Below are 17,785 nucleotides of genomic sequence, written 5' to 3'. Positions count from 1 at the left end.
CAAACTAAATAAACACAAACGGACATTAACCGACTTTTTCTAACCGCTACAGCATTTATTCTGTCGACCAATCATTGAACTGCGCATCCAGGATTTGTCTTGACGCCTTCCACCATCCACTGCCTTATCCGACAATATTTTGCAAGTTTCGCCAGACACAGCCAATATGTCTTAAAAAGTAGAGGTCGTACCACAAAAGAGTACATCTGAGATGACTGGGTGCGATATTCGGCACTGCAGTCACCGATGCACAGCTCCACCGGACCACCAGGGGGACTCGACATCAGAGATTCTTCCATATCACACACAATCCTGCAAGTCAAGAACACAGAAATCACTCCTGTACAAAACACTGTCCATAAACTTCATACCAACTCATTTAAATTAAAAGGTGCAGTAAGCCATTTCAGAGAAACGCTGTTGAACGTGGATCAGACCGAGCAGCACAACACTTACAGCCAATCAGAACTAGGGGGCGTATCTATTCATGATGGGGGAGGAGCAAGAGTGAACAATAGAAAGATTTGAAGAAAGACTGTAGAAAGAGAGATGGCTGAGAGACATCACAAAAGAGAAAAGAAATATCACAGAAAAGAAGAGTTGTGACCAGGCAAGAGCTTTTGGATAAGGATTATTTTGTTTCGCTTGTGCATTTTGGGGCGGAGCAATGAAGGGAGGGGTGTGTTTGTTTGGGTTGATCGAAAAATGTTTAAATCAAAATGTCCAAAAAGTGTTTCTCTGAAATGAGAACGTACTGCACCTTTAAATAGCGACATGAGTATGAAGCTGAATTTGTAGTGTATAGTATTTCTTATAACCCACCTCTCAGCACTGATGTATTCAGAACCAGCAGGGTTACAGCGAACTCCCGCCACGCGCACATGTGTGATCTCTCGAACCTGCAGCCCCAGATTCTCTCCTTCGATGGTCACACGTGTGCCGCCCTCCTTCGGCCCCGTCAGTGGACGGATCTGTGGAGACGGAGATGACACCTTCTCATTGGAGGATATAAAACGCATTATAAAAACTGTAAAGGTCAACACTCTGAAAGGTGCAGTCTGGGATATCTGCCAGTCAGGAGAATTGTTTATTTATTGTGTTTTTCACTATAGAAATTTCCTAAAAATGACTCCATAAAAAAGCTAAAGCTTAATAAAATCTCTTTTGAGGGGATCCCTAAAAAAAAAAAGGTTTATATACAGTATATAAAAATAGAATATAAATAAATGAAGAAATACATAAGGTTTTAATTAAAAAAATGGCAAATATATGAGATAAAATAATTAATTTTAGTTTAGTTTATTTTAATAATAAGTTAGTTTTAATAATAATTTTAGTTTAGTTTATTTTAAAACTAAGATATATTAAAAGACTGCAACTACAAAATAATTTTAAATAAATAATAACAATAAATAATAAAGATGAATGATAAATAAAATGCTACCTATAATAATAACAAAGATAAATCAATAGATTTTTTTAAAAGAAGTAAAAATCTATATTTTATAACGGTAAAAATTTTAATGAATTAATTAATGAAGAAATAAACAAACATAAATAGAGATAAATAAAAATAAATTAAAACATTATTGCAGTAATTCTAAAACGAAATGCTAAATAAATAAAGATAAACAATAAAGATAAATTAAAATAATTACTGTAATTCTAAAAAAAATTATTTTTTTTTAAAGATGTTGGCCTTATGATCCTTTTACTGCCTACCTAAAGTCCCTTTTCCTCATTGACTATCCTGTTTCCGTCAGAAATGTCACATTATGGACTAAAAGGGTTGGCGATGGTCATTGCATGTTTCGTTAAGTTTCATCTGAAAACAATACAAATCTATGGTCCAAGATGGCTTCCATGCCGTGTGTTACCTTTGTGATACGAGGATGGCTGCAGCGTACGTTGCGCCGTCCTTGATGCATCCAGTTGTGTTCGGGTGAAGGACAGTGTTGCTTCAGGAGACACTTCTTATCAGCCAAACACCAGCCACACTCAAACATGCTGTCGGCCTTCAGACAGAGTCCACAGCTGTCCCTCTGAGCTTCACACTTATACAGGAGAGCTGCGTACACACACACACACACACACAGAGAGAGAGAGAGTGAGAATATAGCCGTACTCTCAGCTGGGCAGTTAAACGCAGGGCATGTTTGGAGTGGTGCCAGCTGTATGGTGCCAATCGATAATTGAACTGTAAGGGGAAGGTAGCCGAGGCAAAACCCACGCCTGCTTTCACTGTGCCGTGATTCATGTGCTGCCCACCCACACTAATAACTCTGACCAGAGGCCTCGAGGAAGCAGGAAACCAAGGTGCTCCGCTGTAGTGGGTGTAGAGGTTCAATTCTATACACGGTGGCTCTGTTCCAAACGCTAGCGAGCTCACTCGCTGGTTACTACCTACACTGGCAGCAGTGTTAGTCTCATATGCTAGTGATTTGAAATGCTGTTCACAGGTAGCAACTTGGTTAATAGTCACTAACAAAAAAGAGCCACTAAACACACTCTTATTTCAAACAAATCCTGCATGTTGCATGTTAGCATGTTGCTAAGCTAGCAAGAATACTTTGATAAAATAGAACAAAAATAGAGCTTCGTTAATTAAACGATTTTAAGTAGTAAATAAAATTTACTTATATTGAAAATGTGACCAATCTAGAAGTAAACAATTTAATAAATTAGGGCTTAATCGCGATTGATCGTATCCAAAATAAAAGTTTCTGTTTACATAATACATGTGGGTGCATTGTGTATAATTATTTTGTATATACACGCATACATGTATATTAAAGAAAAAAAATATTATTTATATGTAAAATATTTATATTTATATATAATATAAATTATATATAAATCTATAAACAGTGTATATATATGAAAATATTTCTTAAATATACAAGCATGTGTGTGTATTTACATATATATAAAATAATTATACTCGCTGCATCCACATCTATTATGCAAACACAAACTTATTTTGGATGCGATTAATCATGATTAATCGTTTGACAGCACTAAAATAAATAAATAAAGCATATCGGTGGGGCGGTGCGTTAAACTAGACACTAATTATATTATACAACAATTATATTATATTTATTTTTTAAAGACTCTGTCTGCCATCTTGGTCAAAAATCTTCAAAAAGCTTGTTACAAGGTATTCTAACATGTAAAAAATACATGTGAACCTGCCTTGGATTTTGGGCAAAATAAGGCGGCTCTGGGAAGGTTGATGTAGACGCTGAAGCTAAGAATGACAGATCACTGAAAAGATTAATAAACTCACAACACCAATAATTTACCAGAGAGATTGTATATCTGCAGATACACGGATGAGCTGTGACTTTCTGTTCCTTTCTCGGCTCTATTCCTTTGAAAGCACAGAAACGCTCTGTAATAGCAAACCTGATGAAGTTCTCTCCTCAAGAGATATATATCGACTCCTGGAGGTCTTTTCGATTTGTATTTCTCAAAGTGCTACAAGCAAATGCAAAGTGACAGAGGTGTGGACAGGTTAAAAGCTGACAGAAGTGGATTCTACACCATGCTCTACTACAGTAATGTGCTGTTATATAAGGCTGAAGCAGGCAAACGCCCCGTTATTAATAAAATATGCCACGGCGACTCAAAGAATAGCTGACAGACTAAGTGTGTTTGAACAGCTTGTGAAATCCAGATAAAATAAAATAAAAGATGCATTAAGTCCCACTTACACTAAAGGTAACACACCCTCCCAACATCAAGAGGACACTGGGAATGCCAATGAAATATGAATGTAGAGAGGATAGCTTCAATACTACTACTCTTTCGCGTTAGGTGAAGTGTGTGATTTCTTACCTCGCATGGATGATGGCTTATCGATGGGAAAATCACCATCCCAAACGATGGAGAAATCCACAGGCAAGTCTCCCATCTCATTCCCTTCATACCAGTACTGTGAGAAAAAAAGAAACAGAAACATCAGCTATTTGAGAAAAAAGGTTTATACTCCACTCTCGGCATCAGCTGCCACTGATAACATCTTTCTTGACACAAGAAAAACAATCATTTGCAAACTTAACAGAACTACTGGAAAAATATGCCCAAATCACAGCTGACATTACTTGACGTTCTCAAGAGACAATTACAGATGAGGATGATGTTATCGTGCCACTTTCTCCACCGGCACTGCTCAGAATCAATCCTGATAACATCTTTCCTGACCCGATGGAAATTAGCTTAAATCCAGATCTATAATTTGCTGCACACTTGGAAAAACACGTCCAATCACGACTGACATCTAATGACAATGCATTAGATTAGACTGAACAATGACAATGCAATCGTTTCACCCTCTTCATAAGCACATCTTTAAAAAATGAGGCCATAAAAAAAGAGAGAACAGAATACACACACACACACACGAAGATCCTGTTCCACCAAATCCCAAAGATGCTCTATTGGGTTGAGATCTGGTGACTGTGGGGGCCATTTTAGTACAGTGAACTCATTGTCATGTTCAAGAAACCAATTTGAAATGATTCGAGCTGACATGGTGCATTATCCTGCTGGAAGAAGCCATCAGAGGATGGGTACATTGTGGTCATAAAGGGATGGACATGGTCAGAAACAATGCTCAGATAGGCCGTGGCATTTAAACGATGCCCAATTGGCACTAAGGGGCCTAAAGTGTGCCAAGAAAACATCCCCACACCATTACACCACCACCACCAGCCTGCACAGTGGTAACAAGGCATGATGGATCCATGTTCTCATTCTGTTTACGCCAAATTCTGACTCTACCATCCGAATGTCTCAACAGAAATCGAGACTCATCAGACCAGGCAACATTTTTCCAGTCTTCAACTGTCCAATTTTGGTGAACTCTTGCAAATTGTAGCCTCTTTTTCCTATTTGTAGTGGAGATGAGTGGTACCCGGTGGGGTCTTCTGCTGTTGTAGCCCATCCGCCTCAAGGTTGTGTGTGTTGTGGCTTCACAAATGCTTTGCTGCATACCTCGGTTGTAACGAGTGTTTATTTCAGTCAAAGTTGCTCTTCTATCAGCTTGAATCAGTCGGCCCATTCTCCTCTGACCTCTAGCATCAACAAGGCATTTTCGCCCACAGGACTGCCGCATACTGGATGTTTTTCCCTTTTCACACCATTCTTTGTAAACCCTAGAAATGGTTGTGTGTGAAAATCCCAGTAACTGAGCAGATTGTAAAATACTCCATCAACAACCATGCCACCCTCAAAATTGCTTAAATCACTTTTTTTTCCCATTCTGACATTCAGTTTGGAGTTCAGGAGATTGTCTTGACTAGGACCACACCCCTAAATGCATTGAAGCAACTGTCATGTGATTGGTTGATTAGATAATTGCATTAACGAGAAATTGAACTTGAACACACACACAAGTATATGTTGTTAAAATAACCTTTTCTATTTGTGGTGAGGACAGCATAAATATTTGCAGGGCTGGTAAAAATCAAGTTACCAGAAAAAAAAACCCCGCTCATTAAGTCGTGATGTGGCGGATCTCAGGCATGCGGCTTCAGCTTGTCATGTGGAGCAGAAAGCAGGTGACGATGGCTTTTACTGTCCGGGATTTAATTAGCAACACTGAGAGCACTTATCCAACGCAACCCTGAGAGAATATCGCTGATCAGGCTCATCGATCGGCGGCTGCTTGCTTAAGAGCCTTGCGAGATCGGATGGGAAGTCCAAGAGTAAACTTACCAGAGCGAAGCTCCAGATTCAGCATTACAAACCACCACAATGGCACTTTTACCTTCGCTTTATTTGAAAGGCTACAGAAAACTAAAGGCACTATATAGCTCAGCACATGGTGCAAAAATCAACACATTTGTATCTGAACTGTCTTGTGCAAACTGAGCCAAGGGTTTTAGGAATGATTTATGCAGAAATGTGTTTCATTAATGCATCCAAATTAGTGCATAATTAAGGATGAATACACTAAACAGTTTATCATGTGGTAGCAGCAACACCAGCATCTTATTCACTTAATATGCAAGATATGATTTATGTTGTTCAATTGTGGACACTCTTACTCAATTTATTTTGCAAAACGAGCCCTAAAATAACATAGCCAACGTGCAAATAAACAACGCTAGACATTCTTACTGAATTCCCCCTCAGCAGTGAAAAGTGCACTGAATTTATTTCCATTTATGGCCAAACCAAAATCTATTTTGGAAAAAAGCAAAAGAACACCCTGCATCGATGCCTCATGCCTCGGCCGGTCATTAAGCCCGATTGAAACGTCAGCTGTTACATCAGCGTTCATTCAGCCGTACAGCCCAGATAAATCACAACAGAGAAAACAAGCAGTGCCACATCATTCCCCAGCAGTCTGAGAGGCCCCGAGGAGTGGAAAAATGGCCCTCGGTGGTGTGTGCGGTAAAGCCCGAATCTTTCTGCAGCTGTTCTGGGGGAAAATATCTGGGAGGAAGTCAAGCGAGCTCTGCAGTGGAAAAGGTGGTGAAAAGCTGAACTAAACCTCACTCAACCTGTTGACGCCAGGCACCCAGCAGTCATACATCTCTATGAGACACAGCTGCAGGGGCCCGGGCATCTTAATTGGAGTCAATTACACACGACCAGCATACTGGCGTACAGGTCGCAGAGGTCATGACTTCCACATCATTAACCTATCCTGAAATATGCTGAGCTATTATGCAGTCAAGATATAAGGAAAAATGCCTGATTTACTAATGCCTTTTATAAAATGTGCAAAAATCGCAAGCATATGAATGGTAGAGATATCAAAGAACATGTCAGTAAAATTACTAATTTCTTTGTTGCTGGTTGATTTCGTCCAATAGGACTTTTTCAATAGCAAAAAGCAGAATGGATGTGTACATCTCTGCATAAATTGGCAAATTGAACGACTATTTATACAATAATGGTTTAATGAACACGAAGGAAGCCTAATCTTAATGAGACTCTTTTTAATAGTCTTGTGTAAAATAAAAGCATCTATTAAAACAAAATAAAAGAGTATTTCTATATTATAATCTAAATAATATATAATGCATGTATGTATATTTACATATATATTTCGTTTTTATATTATATTAATATATATAATATAATATTGTATATTATATCCATTATAGTATATATATTTTAATATTATTTATATATATATATATATATATATATATATATATATATATATTTTATAATTATAATATTATATATAATTTTATATAATAATTTTCACTGGAAATATATATATTGTTTTTTGCAATATATATATATATATATATATATATATATATATAAAAATTTATTTTACACTTTTTTTACATTTTGAGCAATAATGTGATATATTTTCTTGCGAATTGCCTCTCTCTTCTGGTGAAAGGTTTGAGCTTTGAGGAGATTAGCCTTCGTGTGTAAATGGGTGGAAGGCTCTGTGTTTGCCCATACAATACCGCTTATCTCTGCCAGAAGTGAATTGATTTTCCTCCGGCTTGTCTTCCCACTGTATCGCAGTGTGTTATGTGTAGACAGCCTGGCCTGGTTCTGTCAGAAGCCTCACTGGATATGACTGGTAAACGACAGCGAGGTAATATTACCTCTAAAACCATCCTCAATTTATCAGCAGCCCTGAATGTGCAAAACACAACCCAGGACGGGTGCGATCACAGGCCGTTTCCACCTTTTTGATTCAACTTTGTTCAAACCTTGGGGTACATTTCAATCTCATTTGCATGTTTAATGAAAGGCTATAATATCTGCTAGCGGCACGTGGGGTTTTTTAGAGACCACTTTTAAAAATTGGTGTGCTCAATAATCCACTTATTGGAGCTAAGTTAATACGCTGCTACCGTTTATGGCAGCAGCTATGATGAATAACTGGAGATATTGACTCAGGGGGGGAAAAAAATGCTGCTTCTCGAAAATGTAGCCTTCCCTTGAAATTAAGTGATTGCAATTAATTCAAGTGGAACCAAGTATTTAGTCTTTAATAAGATTTTATTGTTAAAAGATGTTTTCATATACCTCATCTCTCTGGATACACCCGGCTCCAGTTGACCTGCCAATGGCGCCGTGTTCAAGTGACAGAATGAAAATCAATATAACTTAATGATGGAGGACCTGTACATTTAATTAAGTTACAAATTGGGCCAGACTCAGCGAAAAAAGACACAACGGCATCAATGGTACGAGCAAAATGAGCCCGCTGTGTGCGAGGCATTACTTTACGGTAACCTAATTACTGAATCATCATAGCTATCCCATTACTAACGACAGTCCAGTAATAACAGCATATAATTCACTTCACCGAATGTTGCGTCATGGACTAATTCCTAGGTTGGGAGAGGGGGAATTCTGGGTTATGATAAAAAGATACAACCTCTGTCAGTCCAACTATGATGTGATTTGGTTTGGTCGAGAGCCACTGGAAATAAATAATGGCACAAGTGGTGGCCACATGGATGCGCAAGCAATGCGTGTCACCATAAATGAGGCGGATGCGCTGACCTAAGGCAAACCGAAGCATATTTCTGGTGTGTCGCTCTTGGAGGGATTTCTTCATTTGGTTCGAGGTTCTAGCGCAGCTGAGCCTCTTAATACACGATAAGCTCGGGGCGCAGTTAATGTGATACATTACAGCTGGGACATATAAACTAGATTGATCACCGCATTAGTTGATAAATTTATTTTAATAGTGCCCACCTGCTTCCACACGGCAACCTGTGAGCTTACTCCCACGGACACCCACGATTGGACCGAAAGAAGTAACTGAAGTATGACTCAAGAAACTTTTTTGGCCAGGCGAAAAAACTGCACGCATGGAACCCAGGTGATCGTTAAAACACATTTCTCTCGGGTAGTACGGTATAAAACGGCTAATGGCTGATTGAGCACTTGATAAGAATAATAGAATAATGAGGGTGAGGTGGTTCAAAATGCCTGACAAAAATAACATGTAAGTGTTTTTATTCAAAAAGCTTCCGCTACCCTGCATCGAGGATAATGGGGTTCTTTGTAAGGGCCCTCTCCATCAAGAGCCTGGTTCAGAACTTGTGCATTGTGTAAAAAAGGCCTTTGGCGGTACGTTTCCCCGGTAACACGGCTGGTGCCTGTCGCTAAGGGGTCAGCGGCGCTTAGCAACACTTACGCTCATGGACTCATTTGAAGTATTTTGCACACCTCTTCCCTTCTTGGAACAAAAAATGTTTTTCTTTGGATTTCGCTTCAGCCAAGCAAAAAGCACACTAAGTACAGACTTTATTTCATGAATAAAATTAAAGGGATACTCATTTTACCACTCCCCCAGAGTTAAACAGTTGGGTTTTACCGTTTTCTAATGTATTCAGTCGATTTTTGGATATTTAGAAGAATATCAGTAACCAGACAGTTTCTGGTCTCATTGACTTCCATAGTATATATTTTTTTCCAAATGAGAGCAGAAACTGTCTGGTTACTGATATTCTTCTAAATATCAGAAAATCGGCTGAATGGATTCAAAAACGGTAAAACTCGACTGTTTAACTCTGGGGGAGTGGTAAAATGGGCCTATTTCCAAAAAAAAGTGGAGTATTCCTTAAGTGCTCTGTATCCACGGTACAGAGAAGTCGTAGTCATATATGAGAGACATGCTGGACAAACTGTGGTTTACAAAACTGAAAAAGTAGCAGAACATTTTTCCTGGGAGAACATATTGTTGCTTTCATAACTGATAATGAAATCTTTGGAAATATAAATGGGCCCATACCATCCCCCTGAGGCACACCTTACTGAAATACCATCTTTGCTTTGCTTTCAGACGATTTGGCTGTTTAGTTGATATCATTATTACTAGTGAGTACTAAGTAAAGCTTTGTGTAAAGCTTTGTGATGGCACAGTGGATAAGACACATGCCTTTGGTGTGAGAGACCCAGGTTCGAATCCACTGCGAGACACCAAAGCAAGACACTTAACCCCTAGTTGGTCCAGAGGCGTGCGACCTCTGGCATATATAGCAATTGTAAGTCGCTTTTTAAAATGAATGAATGTAAAAGTAAATAAACTTTCAGTACACCATTATTCAACGTTAAATGTTTGCACAAAATCACATGACTAGCTCATCAATTTGACCTTTCGGTCACCAGCCCTGAACTTGTATTACTATCCCATACACACCATGACTATACAATCATTGATTCTTTTATTAGCTAGTACAATTAGCATTTTGTTCATTATTACAACCATTAGCTTTCTCACTACTCGACTTGCTGAGTACAGTAAAATCCATTGTAATGTATGTGATGTGGAAGCTACACAATAGCAGCATTGTGAGATACTGAAAAAAGCAGCTGTCTGAATATTAGGGTGAGGCAGGAACGGGAAACAGCCGAGAAATTAGGGAGAATGCAGGACCAGTTAACTTGATTTTTGTCAAAAATAATGACCCCTCCAATTCCAGTGCGAGTGAAAGACGTGCCCTGAGGGAGACCACTTACATCAAGATAAAAGCAGATTAACTAGCTGTAATACAACACCATAGCCTTTGTCTTCAACACCGTGAGGTCCTTACAACATCAATAAAAAAAAAAAAAATGCTACGATTCTCACAGGTGTGGAAGCTAACGTCAGTAACTGCTAATATATAAAGAATAATAAATGACTCACCCTTTTTCTATTTACTTCACCTATCATTAAACGAGTTATATGAATACCTTTCTTGAGTAGAGTAAAGAAAAACCACCAGCTGACTGTTTGATATACATTCTCAGGTGATGTGTAAACAGAAGATGAAACTGATTGATTCAGCGTCTCCTATCTGAAGGCACTCACAATTTCATTAGCATGGACCCCACGGTCTCAAAGTCACCTGCCGCCGGCTCCCAGAAGACTAAGCTGTGCCATTCGGCTTGACGGCCATATTGATTGATTTTCGCTGTCTCGTGTGAAAGCTTGAGAGAGAGGACACGTGCTGAGGTAGGGAGTGGCGGGCGGACGATCACACTCCCCTGGGAGCCAGTGTAATTTGTATCAGGTCTTCGCTGATGTTCGATTGCCATTCGGGGAAGATGCATGTCATGAGAGAGATGATGTGCTTTTTCTTTACCGTGTCACTGGTAATCACACTATCAATTAATCTGTGCATGCCCAGACCAACACAGATAGCACAATGAGGTGAGAGACAAAGAGACTGAGAGATAAGAAACCCAAGGGGGGAAGGGAGCCGATGAGGAGAAACAGTGATGTGAGGATTTTGTTTCTCATCACAGTGAGGTAGAGACAAAGAACTCATCTAGAAACACTGCAGTCCGGAAAAACACACAATGCAAGTGAACGCAAATGCGTCATTCATAATGCAACACAAGTATGCACAAGTGTTGCTGACCGACTAAATCAAACTTTTCCACAATATAATCATGCAACCCAATGCAGTCCACAGAACACTATATGAAGAGTTCAGATGCAAAAGCCTCTAAATGCCATTTGAAATTTTCTCCTTTAATGATGATTTTTATCAAACTTGTATATTTAAGTTCAGTAATTTCACTTTAATAATAATTAATAGGTAATCTTCATTGCCATTTAAGTGAAATCACTGAACTTAAATATACAAACTTGATAAAAATGATCATTCAAGAAGAAAATTTCAAATGGCACTTAGAGGCTTTTGCATCTGAACTCTTCATATATTAGGGATGTGCTTCTCCTAGTTAAGGCTGATGCATCTCATACATTAAAGATACATATAAGCGACTACCGGTGCGATGCAATACGATTCACTACTCTTACGATGCGGTGCAATCCGATTCAAGACGATGCGATTCAATGTAATATGCAATGGATAAAAATATGATGCTATGCAATTCAATATGGTATAGATAGTAGGGCTGGGTATTGACACAAATTTCACAATTCGATTCGATTTCGATTCACAAGCTTGCAATTCGATTCAATTTTGATTCGATTCGATTCAATATCGATTATTTTGACTATCAGTTGCAATAAATGGCAAATTTTCCCAAGGAAATCAAATCTCTTAACTAATGCAGTAAACTATGGGAGTCTAGTTGTAGCCTATAGACTTCATTAGCCTAATGAACTGTTTTGTAGCTATACAAACACTTAAATTACACTTTTATTTGTTTTTATAATAAGAATATTATATGAAATATAAACATTTAAATGGTGGCTGTCATAAAAACTTGCCAGATTTATTCAAATATGCATTAAATATTAAAGAACATTAAGATTATAATGCATATGTAATATGGTGTAGCCTATATATTAAGCAAAATGCTCCTCTCTAGAGTTATTTTTTCTAGCTGACTAACGAGTTTATGTGGGTTTTCTGAGGTAAATATGATGACACATGACATTAATAACAAGCTGTTTAACTGACGTCTTTCCACGGTTGAAACGCTGATTGAGCGAATCAATGTGACACGATACGGATTTCGATAAGTTGTACTCTATCTTTTAACACACTTTCAGATGCTCATTCATGTTTATTTCGCGCTGTGACTGGTATTTTTAACCCGGAAGAGAGATCAGCGCTGCTGCTTGTCTTGAGCTGCGCCAGAGCGATCTCACGCCTCAGCGCCAAAACTCTGTTTATGTTTTTGAATTTCTAAAGAAAACAAATGTAATTTGAAAATTGAGACTTTGTTTCATATCAATAGTAACAAAGGACAAAGATTATTGCGATTTTTTGGATGTGCGCAGCCGCAATACAATGTTCCATTCATTCAAATGAAACAGGATGACTAATCGATTCTTGAGATTTAAGAATCGATATCGGTTCGTAAAAATGAGAATCGATTAATATCGAGAAATCGATATTTATTACCCAGCCCTAATAGATAGTACATTTTTATTTCTTTTATTCAGACATACAGCAAATCATAAAGCAGCTTAAGTGCCATCTGACTTTGATTGGTTGGTTCTTATATTTTAAATAAAAAATGATTAAGTACAATTAAAAAGTAAAAATCAAATAAAACCTCTGAACCATTAACTCAACCCATACCGGTAAATTCATCAAACAAATTCTTTATTTCTTATTTTCAAATTCCTGAAAAATAAAAATAAAGCAACAAAATAAAAGTTCTTCATTTTAAATGCTTACTAACAAATACAATAAAATTAAATAAATAATGAATACAATGAAATAATAAAATAACTGAACTATAAACTTGTTTGTATTTGCTTGTACAGCAAATACAGTGAGGTAAAAATGTACTAGGCTCAAAATAAACACTGGCCAAAGAAGAGTAAAAATTAGCACTGGTGAGCAAATGATAAAGGAAAAAAGATTATTCCAGTACTTTAAAGAACTTGTACAAACACTGTATATAATGTCCTACCATTGGTTAATTAACCAATCATTAATACCATTGATCAGCTCTACCAAACGTGGATGTTTTTCCACTAAGAAACGAACATTGTTATTATGTTTTGATTGATACAGTAAAGCTGCTTTGATGCAATCTATATGTCTGAAAAGCACTATATATAAAATATATTTATAAATTTATATATATATATATATATATATATATATGAAGAGTTCAGATGCAAAAGCCTCTAAATGCCAATTGAAAATTTCTTCTTTAATGATGATTTTTATCAAACATGTATATTTAAGTTCAGTAATTTCACTTAAATAACAATTAATAGGCAATTATCATTGCCATTTAAGTGAAATCACTGAACTTAAATATACAAGCTTGATAAAAATCATCATTCTAGAAGAAAATTTCAAATGGCACTTAGAGGCTTTTGCATCTGAACTCTTCATATATATATATATATATATATTTATAAATAAATATACTTGACTACCATGAACCATAAATGATCTTCCAGTAAAAAAAAGTTTTTCATGGTAAAAAAAAAAAGTCATTTAGGAATCTATTTGAGTCACGTGTGCAACAGTTTTGCAGTCAGTGTGTACAGGCAAATTATCGCATCGCACCTAGTTATGACACAGGATGTTATTCTGTGAATTTGTTGGATTCGCAAGACTTTATAAATAAAAGATCTGCACAGAAATCCCCATGTCAATATTCATCTGCAATAAGTAAATAAAAAAACCAGTTGCCCTCCACACAGTCGATATGCGCCGGCATCATCACTGACAGGCGGCCGGAGAACTCACTTTGCATCTAAATGCCTTCAGGTCCGAGGCTGTTTAGACTGCACAAGTCGCTACGCTTCAATTCCAATTTAAATGCATAGCGCTGTCGGAGACAGCAGCGCGGGTCACAGGCAGGGGGACTGATGAACAGGAGGAGATGAGTCCAAACAGATGGAAGGACAACAGTTGCACCGGGGTCCTGCGAGGAGACCTTCCAACCGAGCTCGTGTCATTCCCGGAAAGAACGACAATCAATCCAGTGGCGGCCGCTCGCTACGGACGTGATCCTCATTATTAAATTGCTACGGGACATCAATTGTCTTGTCACAGAGTTGGGGCTAGTGGATTGACATCTGACCCCGTCAGGGTACAGAGGTCAGAGGGCACACGCTCCACCTCCAGGACGGCAAACCGGGTTCACCGCATTCCTTTTCAGCGTGTCACACTGCCGTGCCAAATTATGAGGCACGTCCAGCGCCTAGCTAATTATCTTACAAGATTCCCTGAGGTTACTGTGACAACCAGATGGGTCACAGACGGCCTGTACCGCCTGCATATGAGAGCGAAAGGGAGGAGAGAGAGAGACATTCTCAATGTCAACATCTTGACATGCTCCATTTTTCACTGGGATTGAGAAAACAACAGTTCCAGCGTTATAAATTGATGCCTTTGCCGATTTGCCCGGATAAAGATTCGTGTTTTTTATGATCAGTGATTCAGTGAGAAGTCACCTTGGCTTTCTCAGAGCACTTCAGACAAATTCATCACCAGCTCTTTGCCCCACAAGCGACGATTTGAAGCTCATGCTAATTTTTAAATGGGAAAAATAATGTCACAAAGCAAAATATATTGAGAGAAAACAATGCATCTGTTCAAATGACAATTATTCAAATGCCATCTGGGGTGAGGCTACGCTTGGATTAATATGCTGATTAATAAATGACATTGTTGCCATTTAGGATACATTGAAAGGAATAGTTCACTCAAAAATAACAATTCTGTCATTATTTCTCACACTCATGTCATTCCAAACATGTACGATGTTAATAATTCTGCTTACCGCGGAAAGCTAACGATATTCACATGGATATTTTCCATTTAACGGCTGTTCATAGGAATTCTAAGCTCCAAAAAAAAAATACTATAAAGCAGCATTAAAATAAGACATTATGACTACAAGTTTTCAGAAGCTTTGAGTGATAAGCAGATGCAAATTTAATTCTGTTTATTGATAAACAAATATGGCGCAAGCTGGGATTAACTAGCTATCTTGCACATTCAAGTTATGAATTTAATTTATGCAAGTAATTAATATAGTAAAGAGAAGATAAAGAGAACAAAATAGTTTAGTTCTAGCATGCAAAATGGAAAAAAAGTTATTTTTGGATATTGCATTAACATTTTAAAAGTTACCATCCTGAATTCATGCAATATGCCAAATAGTGTTCAAAAGGTTGGGGTTGATGCGTCTCTTTAAATGTTTTTCGAGTCTCTTAAGGCTGAAGGCTTTTATTTGACCAAAAAGTACAATAATATTATGAAATATTATTAAAAGATCTGTTTTCTATTTGAATACATTTTAAAGTGTCAAATGATCCTTCAGAAATCATTCTAATATGCTGATTTGCTGCTCAAAAAAACATTTTTTATCGTTAATAATGCACTTTCTGATGGAGAGGTTGTCTTCCATCATTGTTTTTATTGTGTTCTTACTTTTCATATGCATTTTATAATATTTATTCGGGTTTGCTGGTTTAGCTGAGTAGACTAAAAGAAAGTGAAAACCTGTAGGGGAACGATCATTTTAGATCATTTATGGATATATTTGTGCAAATGTATGTTTGGGTTGTATTTGCACTTTTGTTGTATTTACTGAAGTTGTTTTTAACTCTTGTCTTAGAGATGTGTATATAAGATGGCTGTCACTAGTAGCAAGGGACTAGTTAAGTGTTAAATAAGCCATGATTCTTTCAATAGTCACTTACTGATCAATAGTAACTTCAAAAGAACAGCATTTATTTTAAATGGAAATCATTTGTAACAATGAACATATCTTTACTGTCACTTTTAATCAATGTAATGCACCCTTGCTAAATAAAAGTATTGCATTCTTTAAAAAAGTAATATTGCAAGTATTAGTATTGCATTCTTTAAAAAAATGGTGTGTATGCAAATGGAAACCTGGATATTAACAGTCATTGGCTTTTGGGTCTCTAACATCCAAATACTGTATAAAATCCAAATAATAATTTCAAAAAATATATCTAATATCCATTTCATGACATCACATCAATATGCTTGAAATCAAGGTGAATAAGTAAGGACAATTTTTATCTTTATGTGAACTATTCCTTTAAGAAATTTTGCAGCTGCTAAAAAATATGAACTTGACCCCTCAGATTTAGCCATTGCTATGAAGAAATAGTTTTGCTGCATTAATCGCCACTATTCATCATGTGTTGCTAAACTGAAGTGCAGTTGACATGTGAAAGAGTCGTTGTCTTACCGAGGTGTTCTGGCACTGGATGCAGGAGCTGTTGAAACGGACCGCCGGAATGCGCTGGACTTTGCCCTGGATGTTAAAGACGCACTCATAGTTCTTCTGTCCAGACTGAGGCTGAGGCAAATTTCGAGCTCGCAACGTGATTGGCCGAACGATCCCCGCCGGTACCAGGATGTCGCTGCTGGGCAGAATTTGTGGGCAGCCCTGAAAATGACAACACAAAGAGACAATCGGTTATAATTCAAGCACAAATAATCCCGACTCATAAATATCACAGCCCGTTCGACTTTCACTGACACTGATTCCAGTTTATTGAGCTTAAGAACAATAAATAACATCAATTGGACTGAAACTTTGCCTAGCATTCAGTCATGCTAGGAAAGGAAATTGAGGCCGTTAGGGCGGGAAGAACTTAAAAACCAGCAATCCTAGGCTAAAAACCCTATTACACAGCAGTTGCATCCGTCTCCAGTTTTACGAAGCACGGTTCTCTCGGCAGATCTCACTGATGAAGCGGTAAATGAATATCTTCCTTAGTCCTGCGCGTCAAGTCGTGCTAGAAGAGTCATTACGGTCTACTCTACCCGTAACCGATTGCAGCATTTATCAAAGAAACTGTTTTATATTGATGTGACTTCTGATCGCACTGATGGAAAACTAGATATATTAGCAGCTCAGAAACAACAGCACATGCTAATCTGAAGAGGGGAAACGAGGTTTCTGTTTACACAAGCCACAATCATTGACTGATTGATGATTATCACTTATTGACGAGTGCACAGAGGTGTTGGTCTTCTCCACCCCAAGTTGTGCATCCTAGGATATTCGGGACGATCTGTAATCCATTTAACACCGAACAATAATCAGGCTGGCAGTAAAAGCAATTTGCAGGCAGAGCGGCCATAAATCAGAGCGGCTAGCCGGCCTGCCCGCGCCAAAAAGCAGCACGCTTAACAATGATGCAACTCTTTACCCCGGACCTCCATCAATCTGCACCGGTTTGCATATCAGTGTGACAATAAATCTCATTTTCAGATTAGGTGTTTGTAAAGAAGGATTTACTCCCTGTGGAGGCACGAGGGGCGCACAGGTGGCGACTGCAGCGAGAGAAGGATAGCGCGCCTTCATACTGCAAAATGAGCCCGATGAATCACCTGTAGTTCTGCGGAAGATGACAACGCTG

General features: G+C 37.9%; 1 protein-coding gene across 1 annotated transcript in view; it reads right to left on the bottom strand.

Annotated features, from left to right (window-relative positions):
* plxna3 (plexin A3) overlaps nt 1–17,785 on the bottom strand; it is a 180,585-nt gene that overhangs the window by 31,599 nt on the left and 131,201 nt on the right. The window contains exons 10-14 of the mRNA XM_039665519.2: nt 16,606–16,806; nt 3,841–3,937; nt 1,878–2,068; nt 823–971; nt 192–312 (exon numbers count right to left, since the gene is read on the bottom strand). Of these exons, the coding sequence (XP_039521453.1) occupies nt 192–312; nt 823–971; nt 1,878–2,068; nt 3,841–3,937; nt 16,606–16,806 (759 nt within the window). The remainder of the gene's footprint in view (nt 1–191; nt 313–822; nt 972–1,877; nt 2,069–3,840; nt 3,938–16,605; nt 16,807–17,785) is intronic.

The sequence above is a fragment of the Pimephales promelas genome, chromosome 14 (genome assembly GCF_988280905.1).
Source record: "Pimephales promelas chromosome 14, fPimPro1.hap1.1, whole genome shotgun sequence".
NCBI classification, from domain to species: Eukaryota; Metazoa; Chordata; class Actinopteri; order Cypriniformes; family Leuciscidae; genus Pimephales; species Pimephales promelas.
This window is presented reverse-complemented; position numbering and strand designations above follow the sequence as displayed.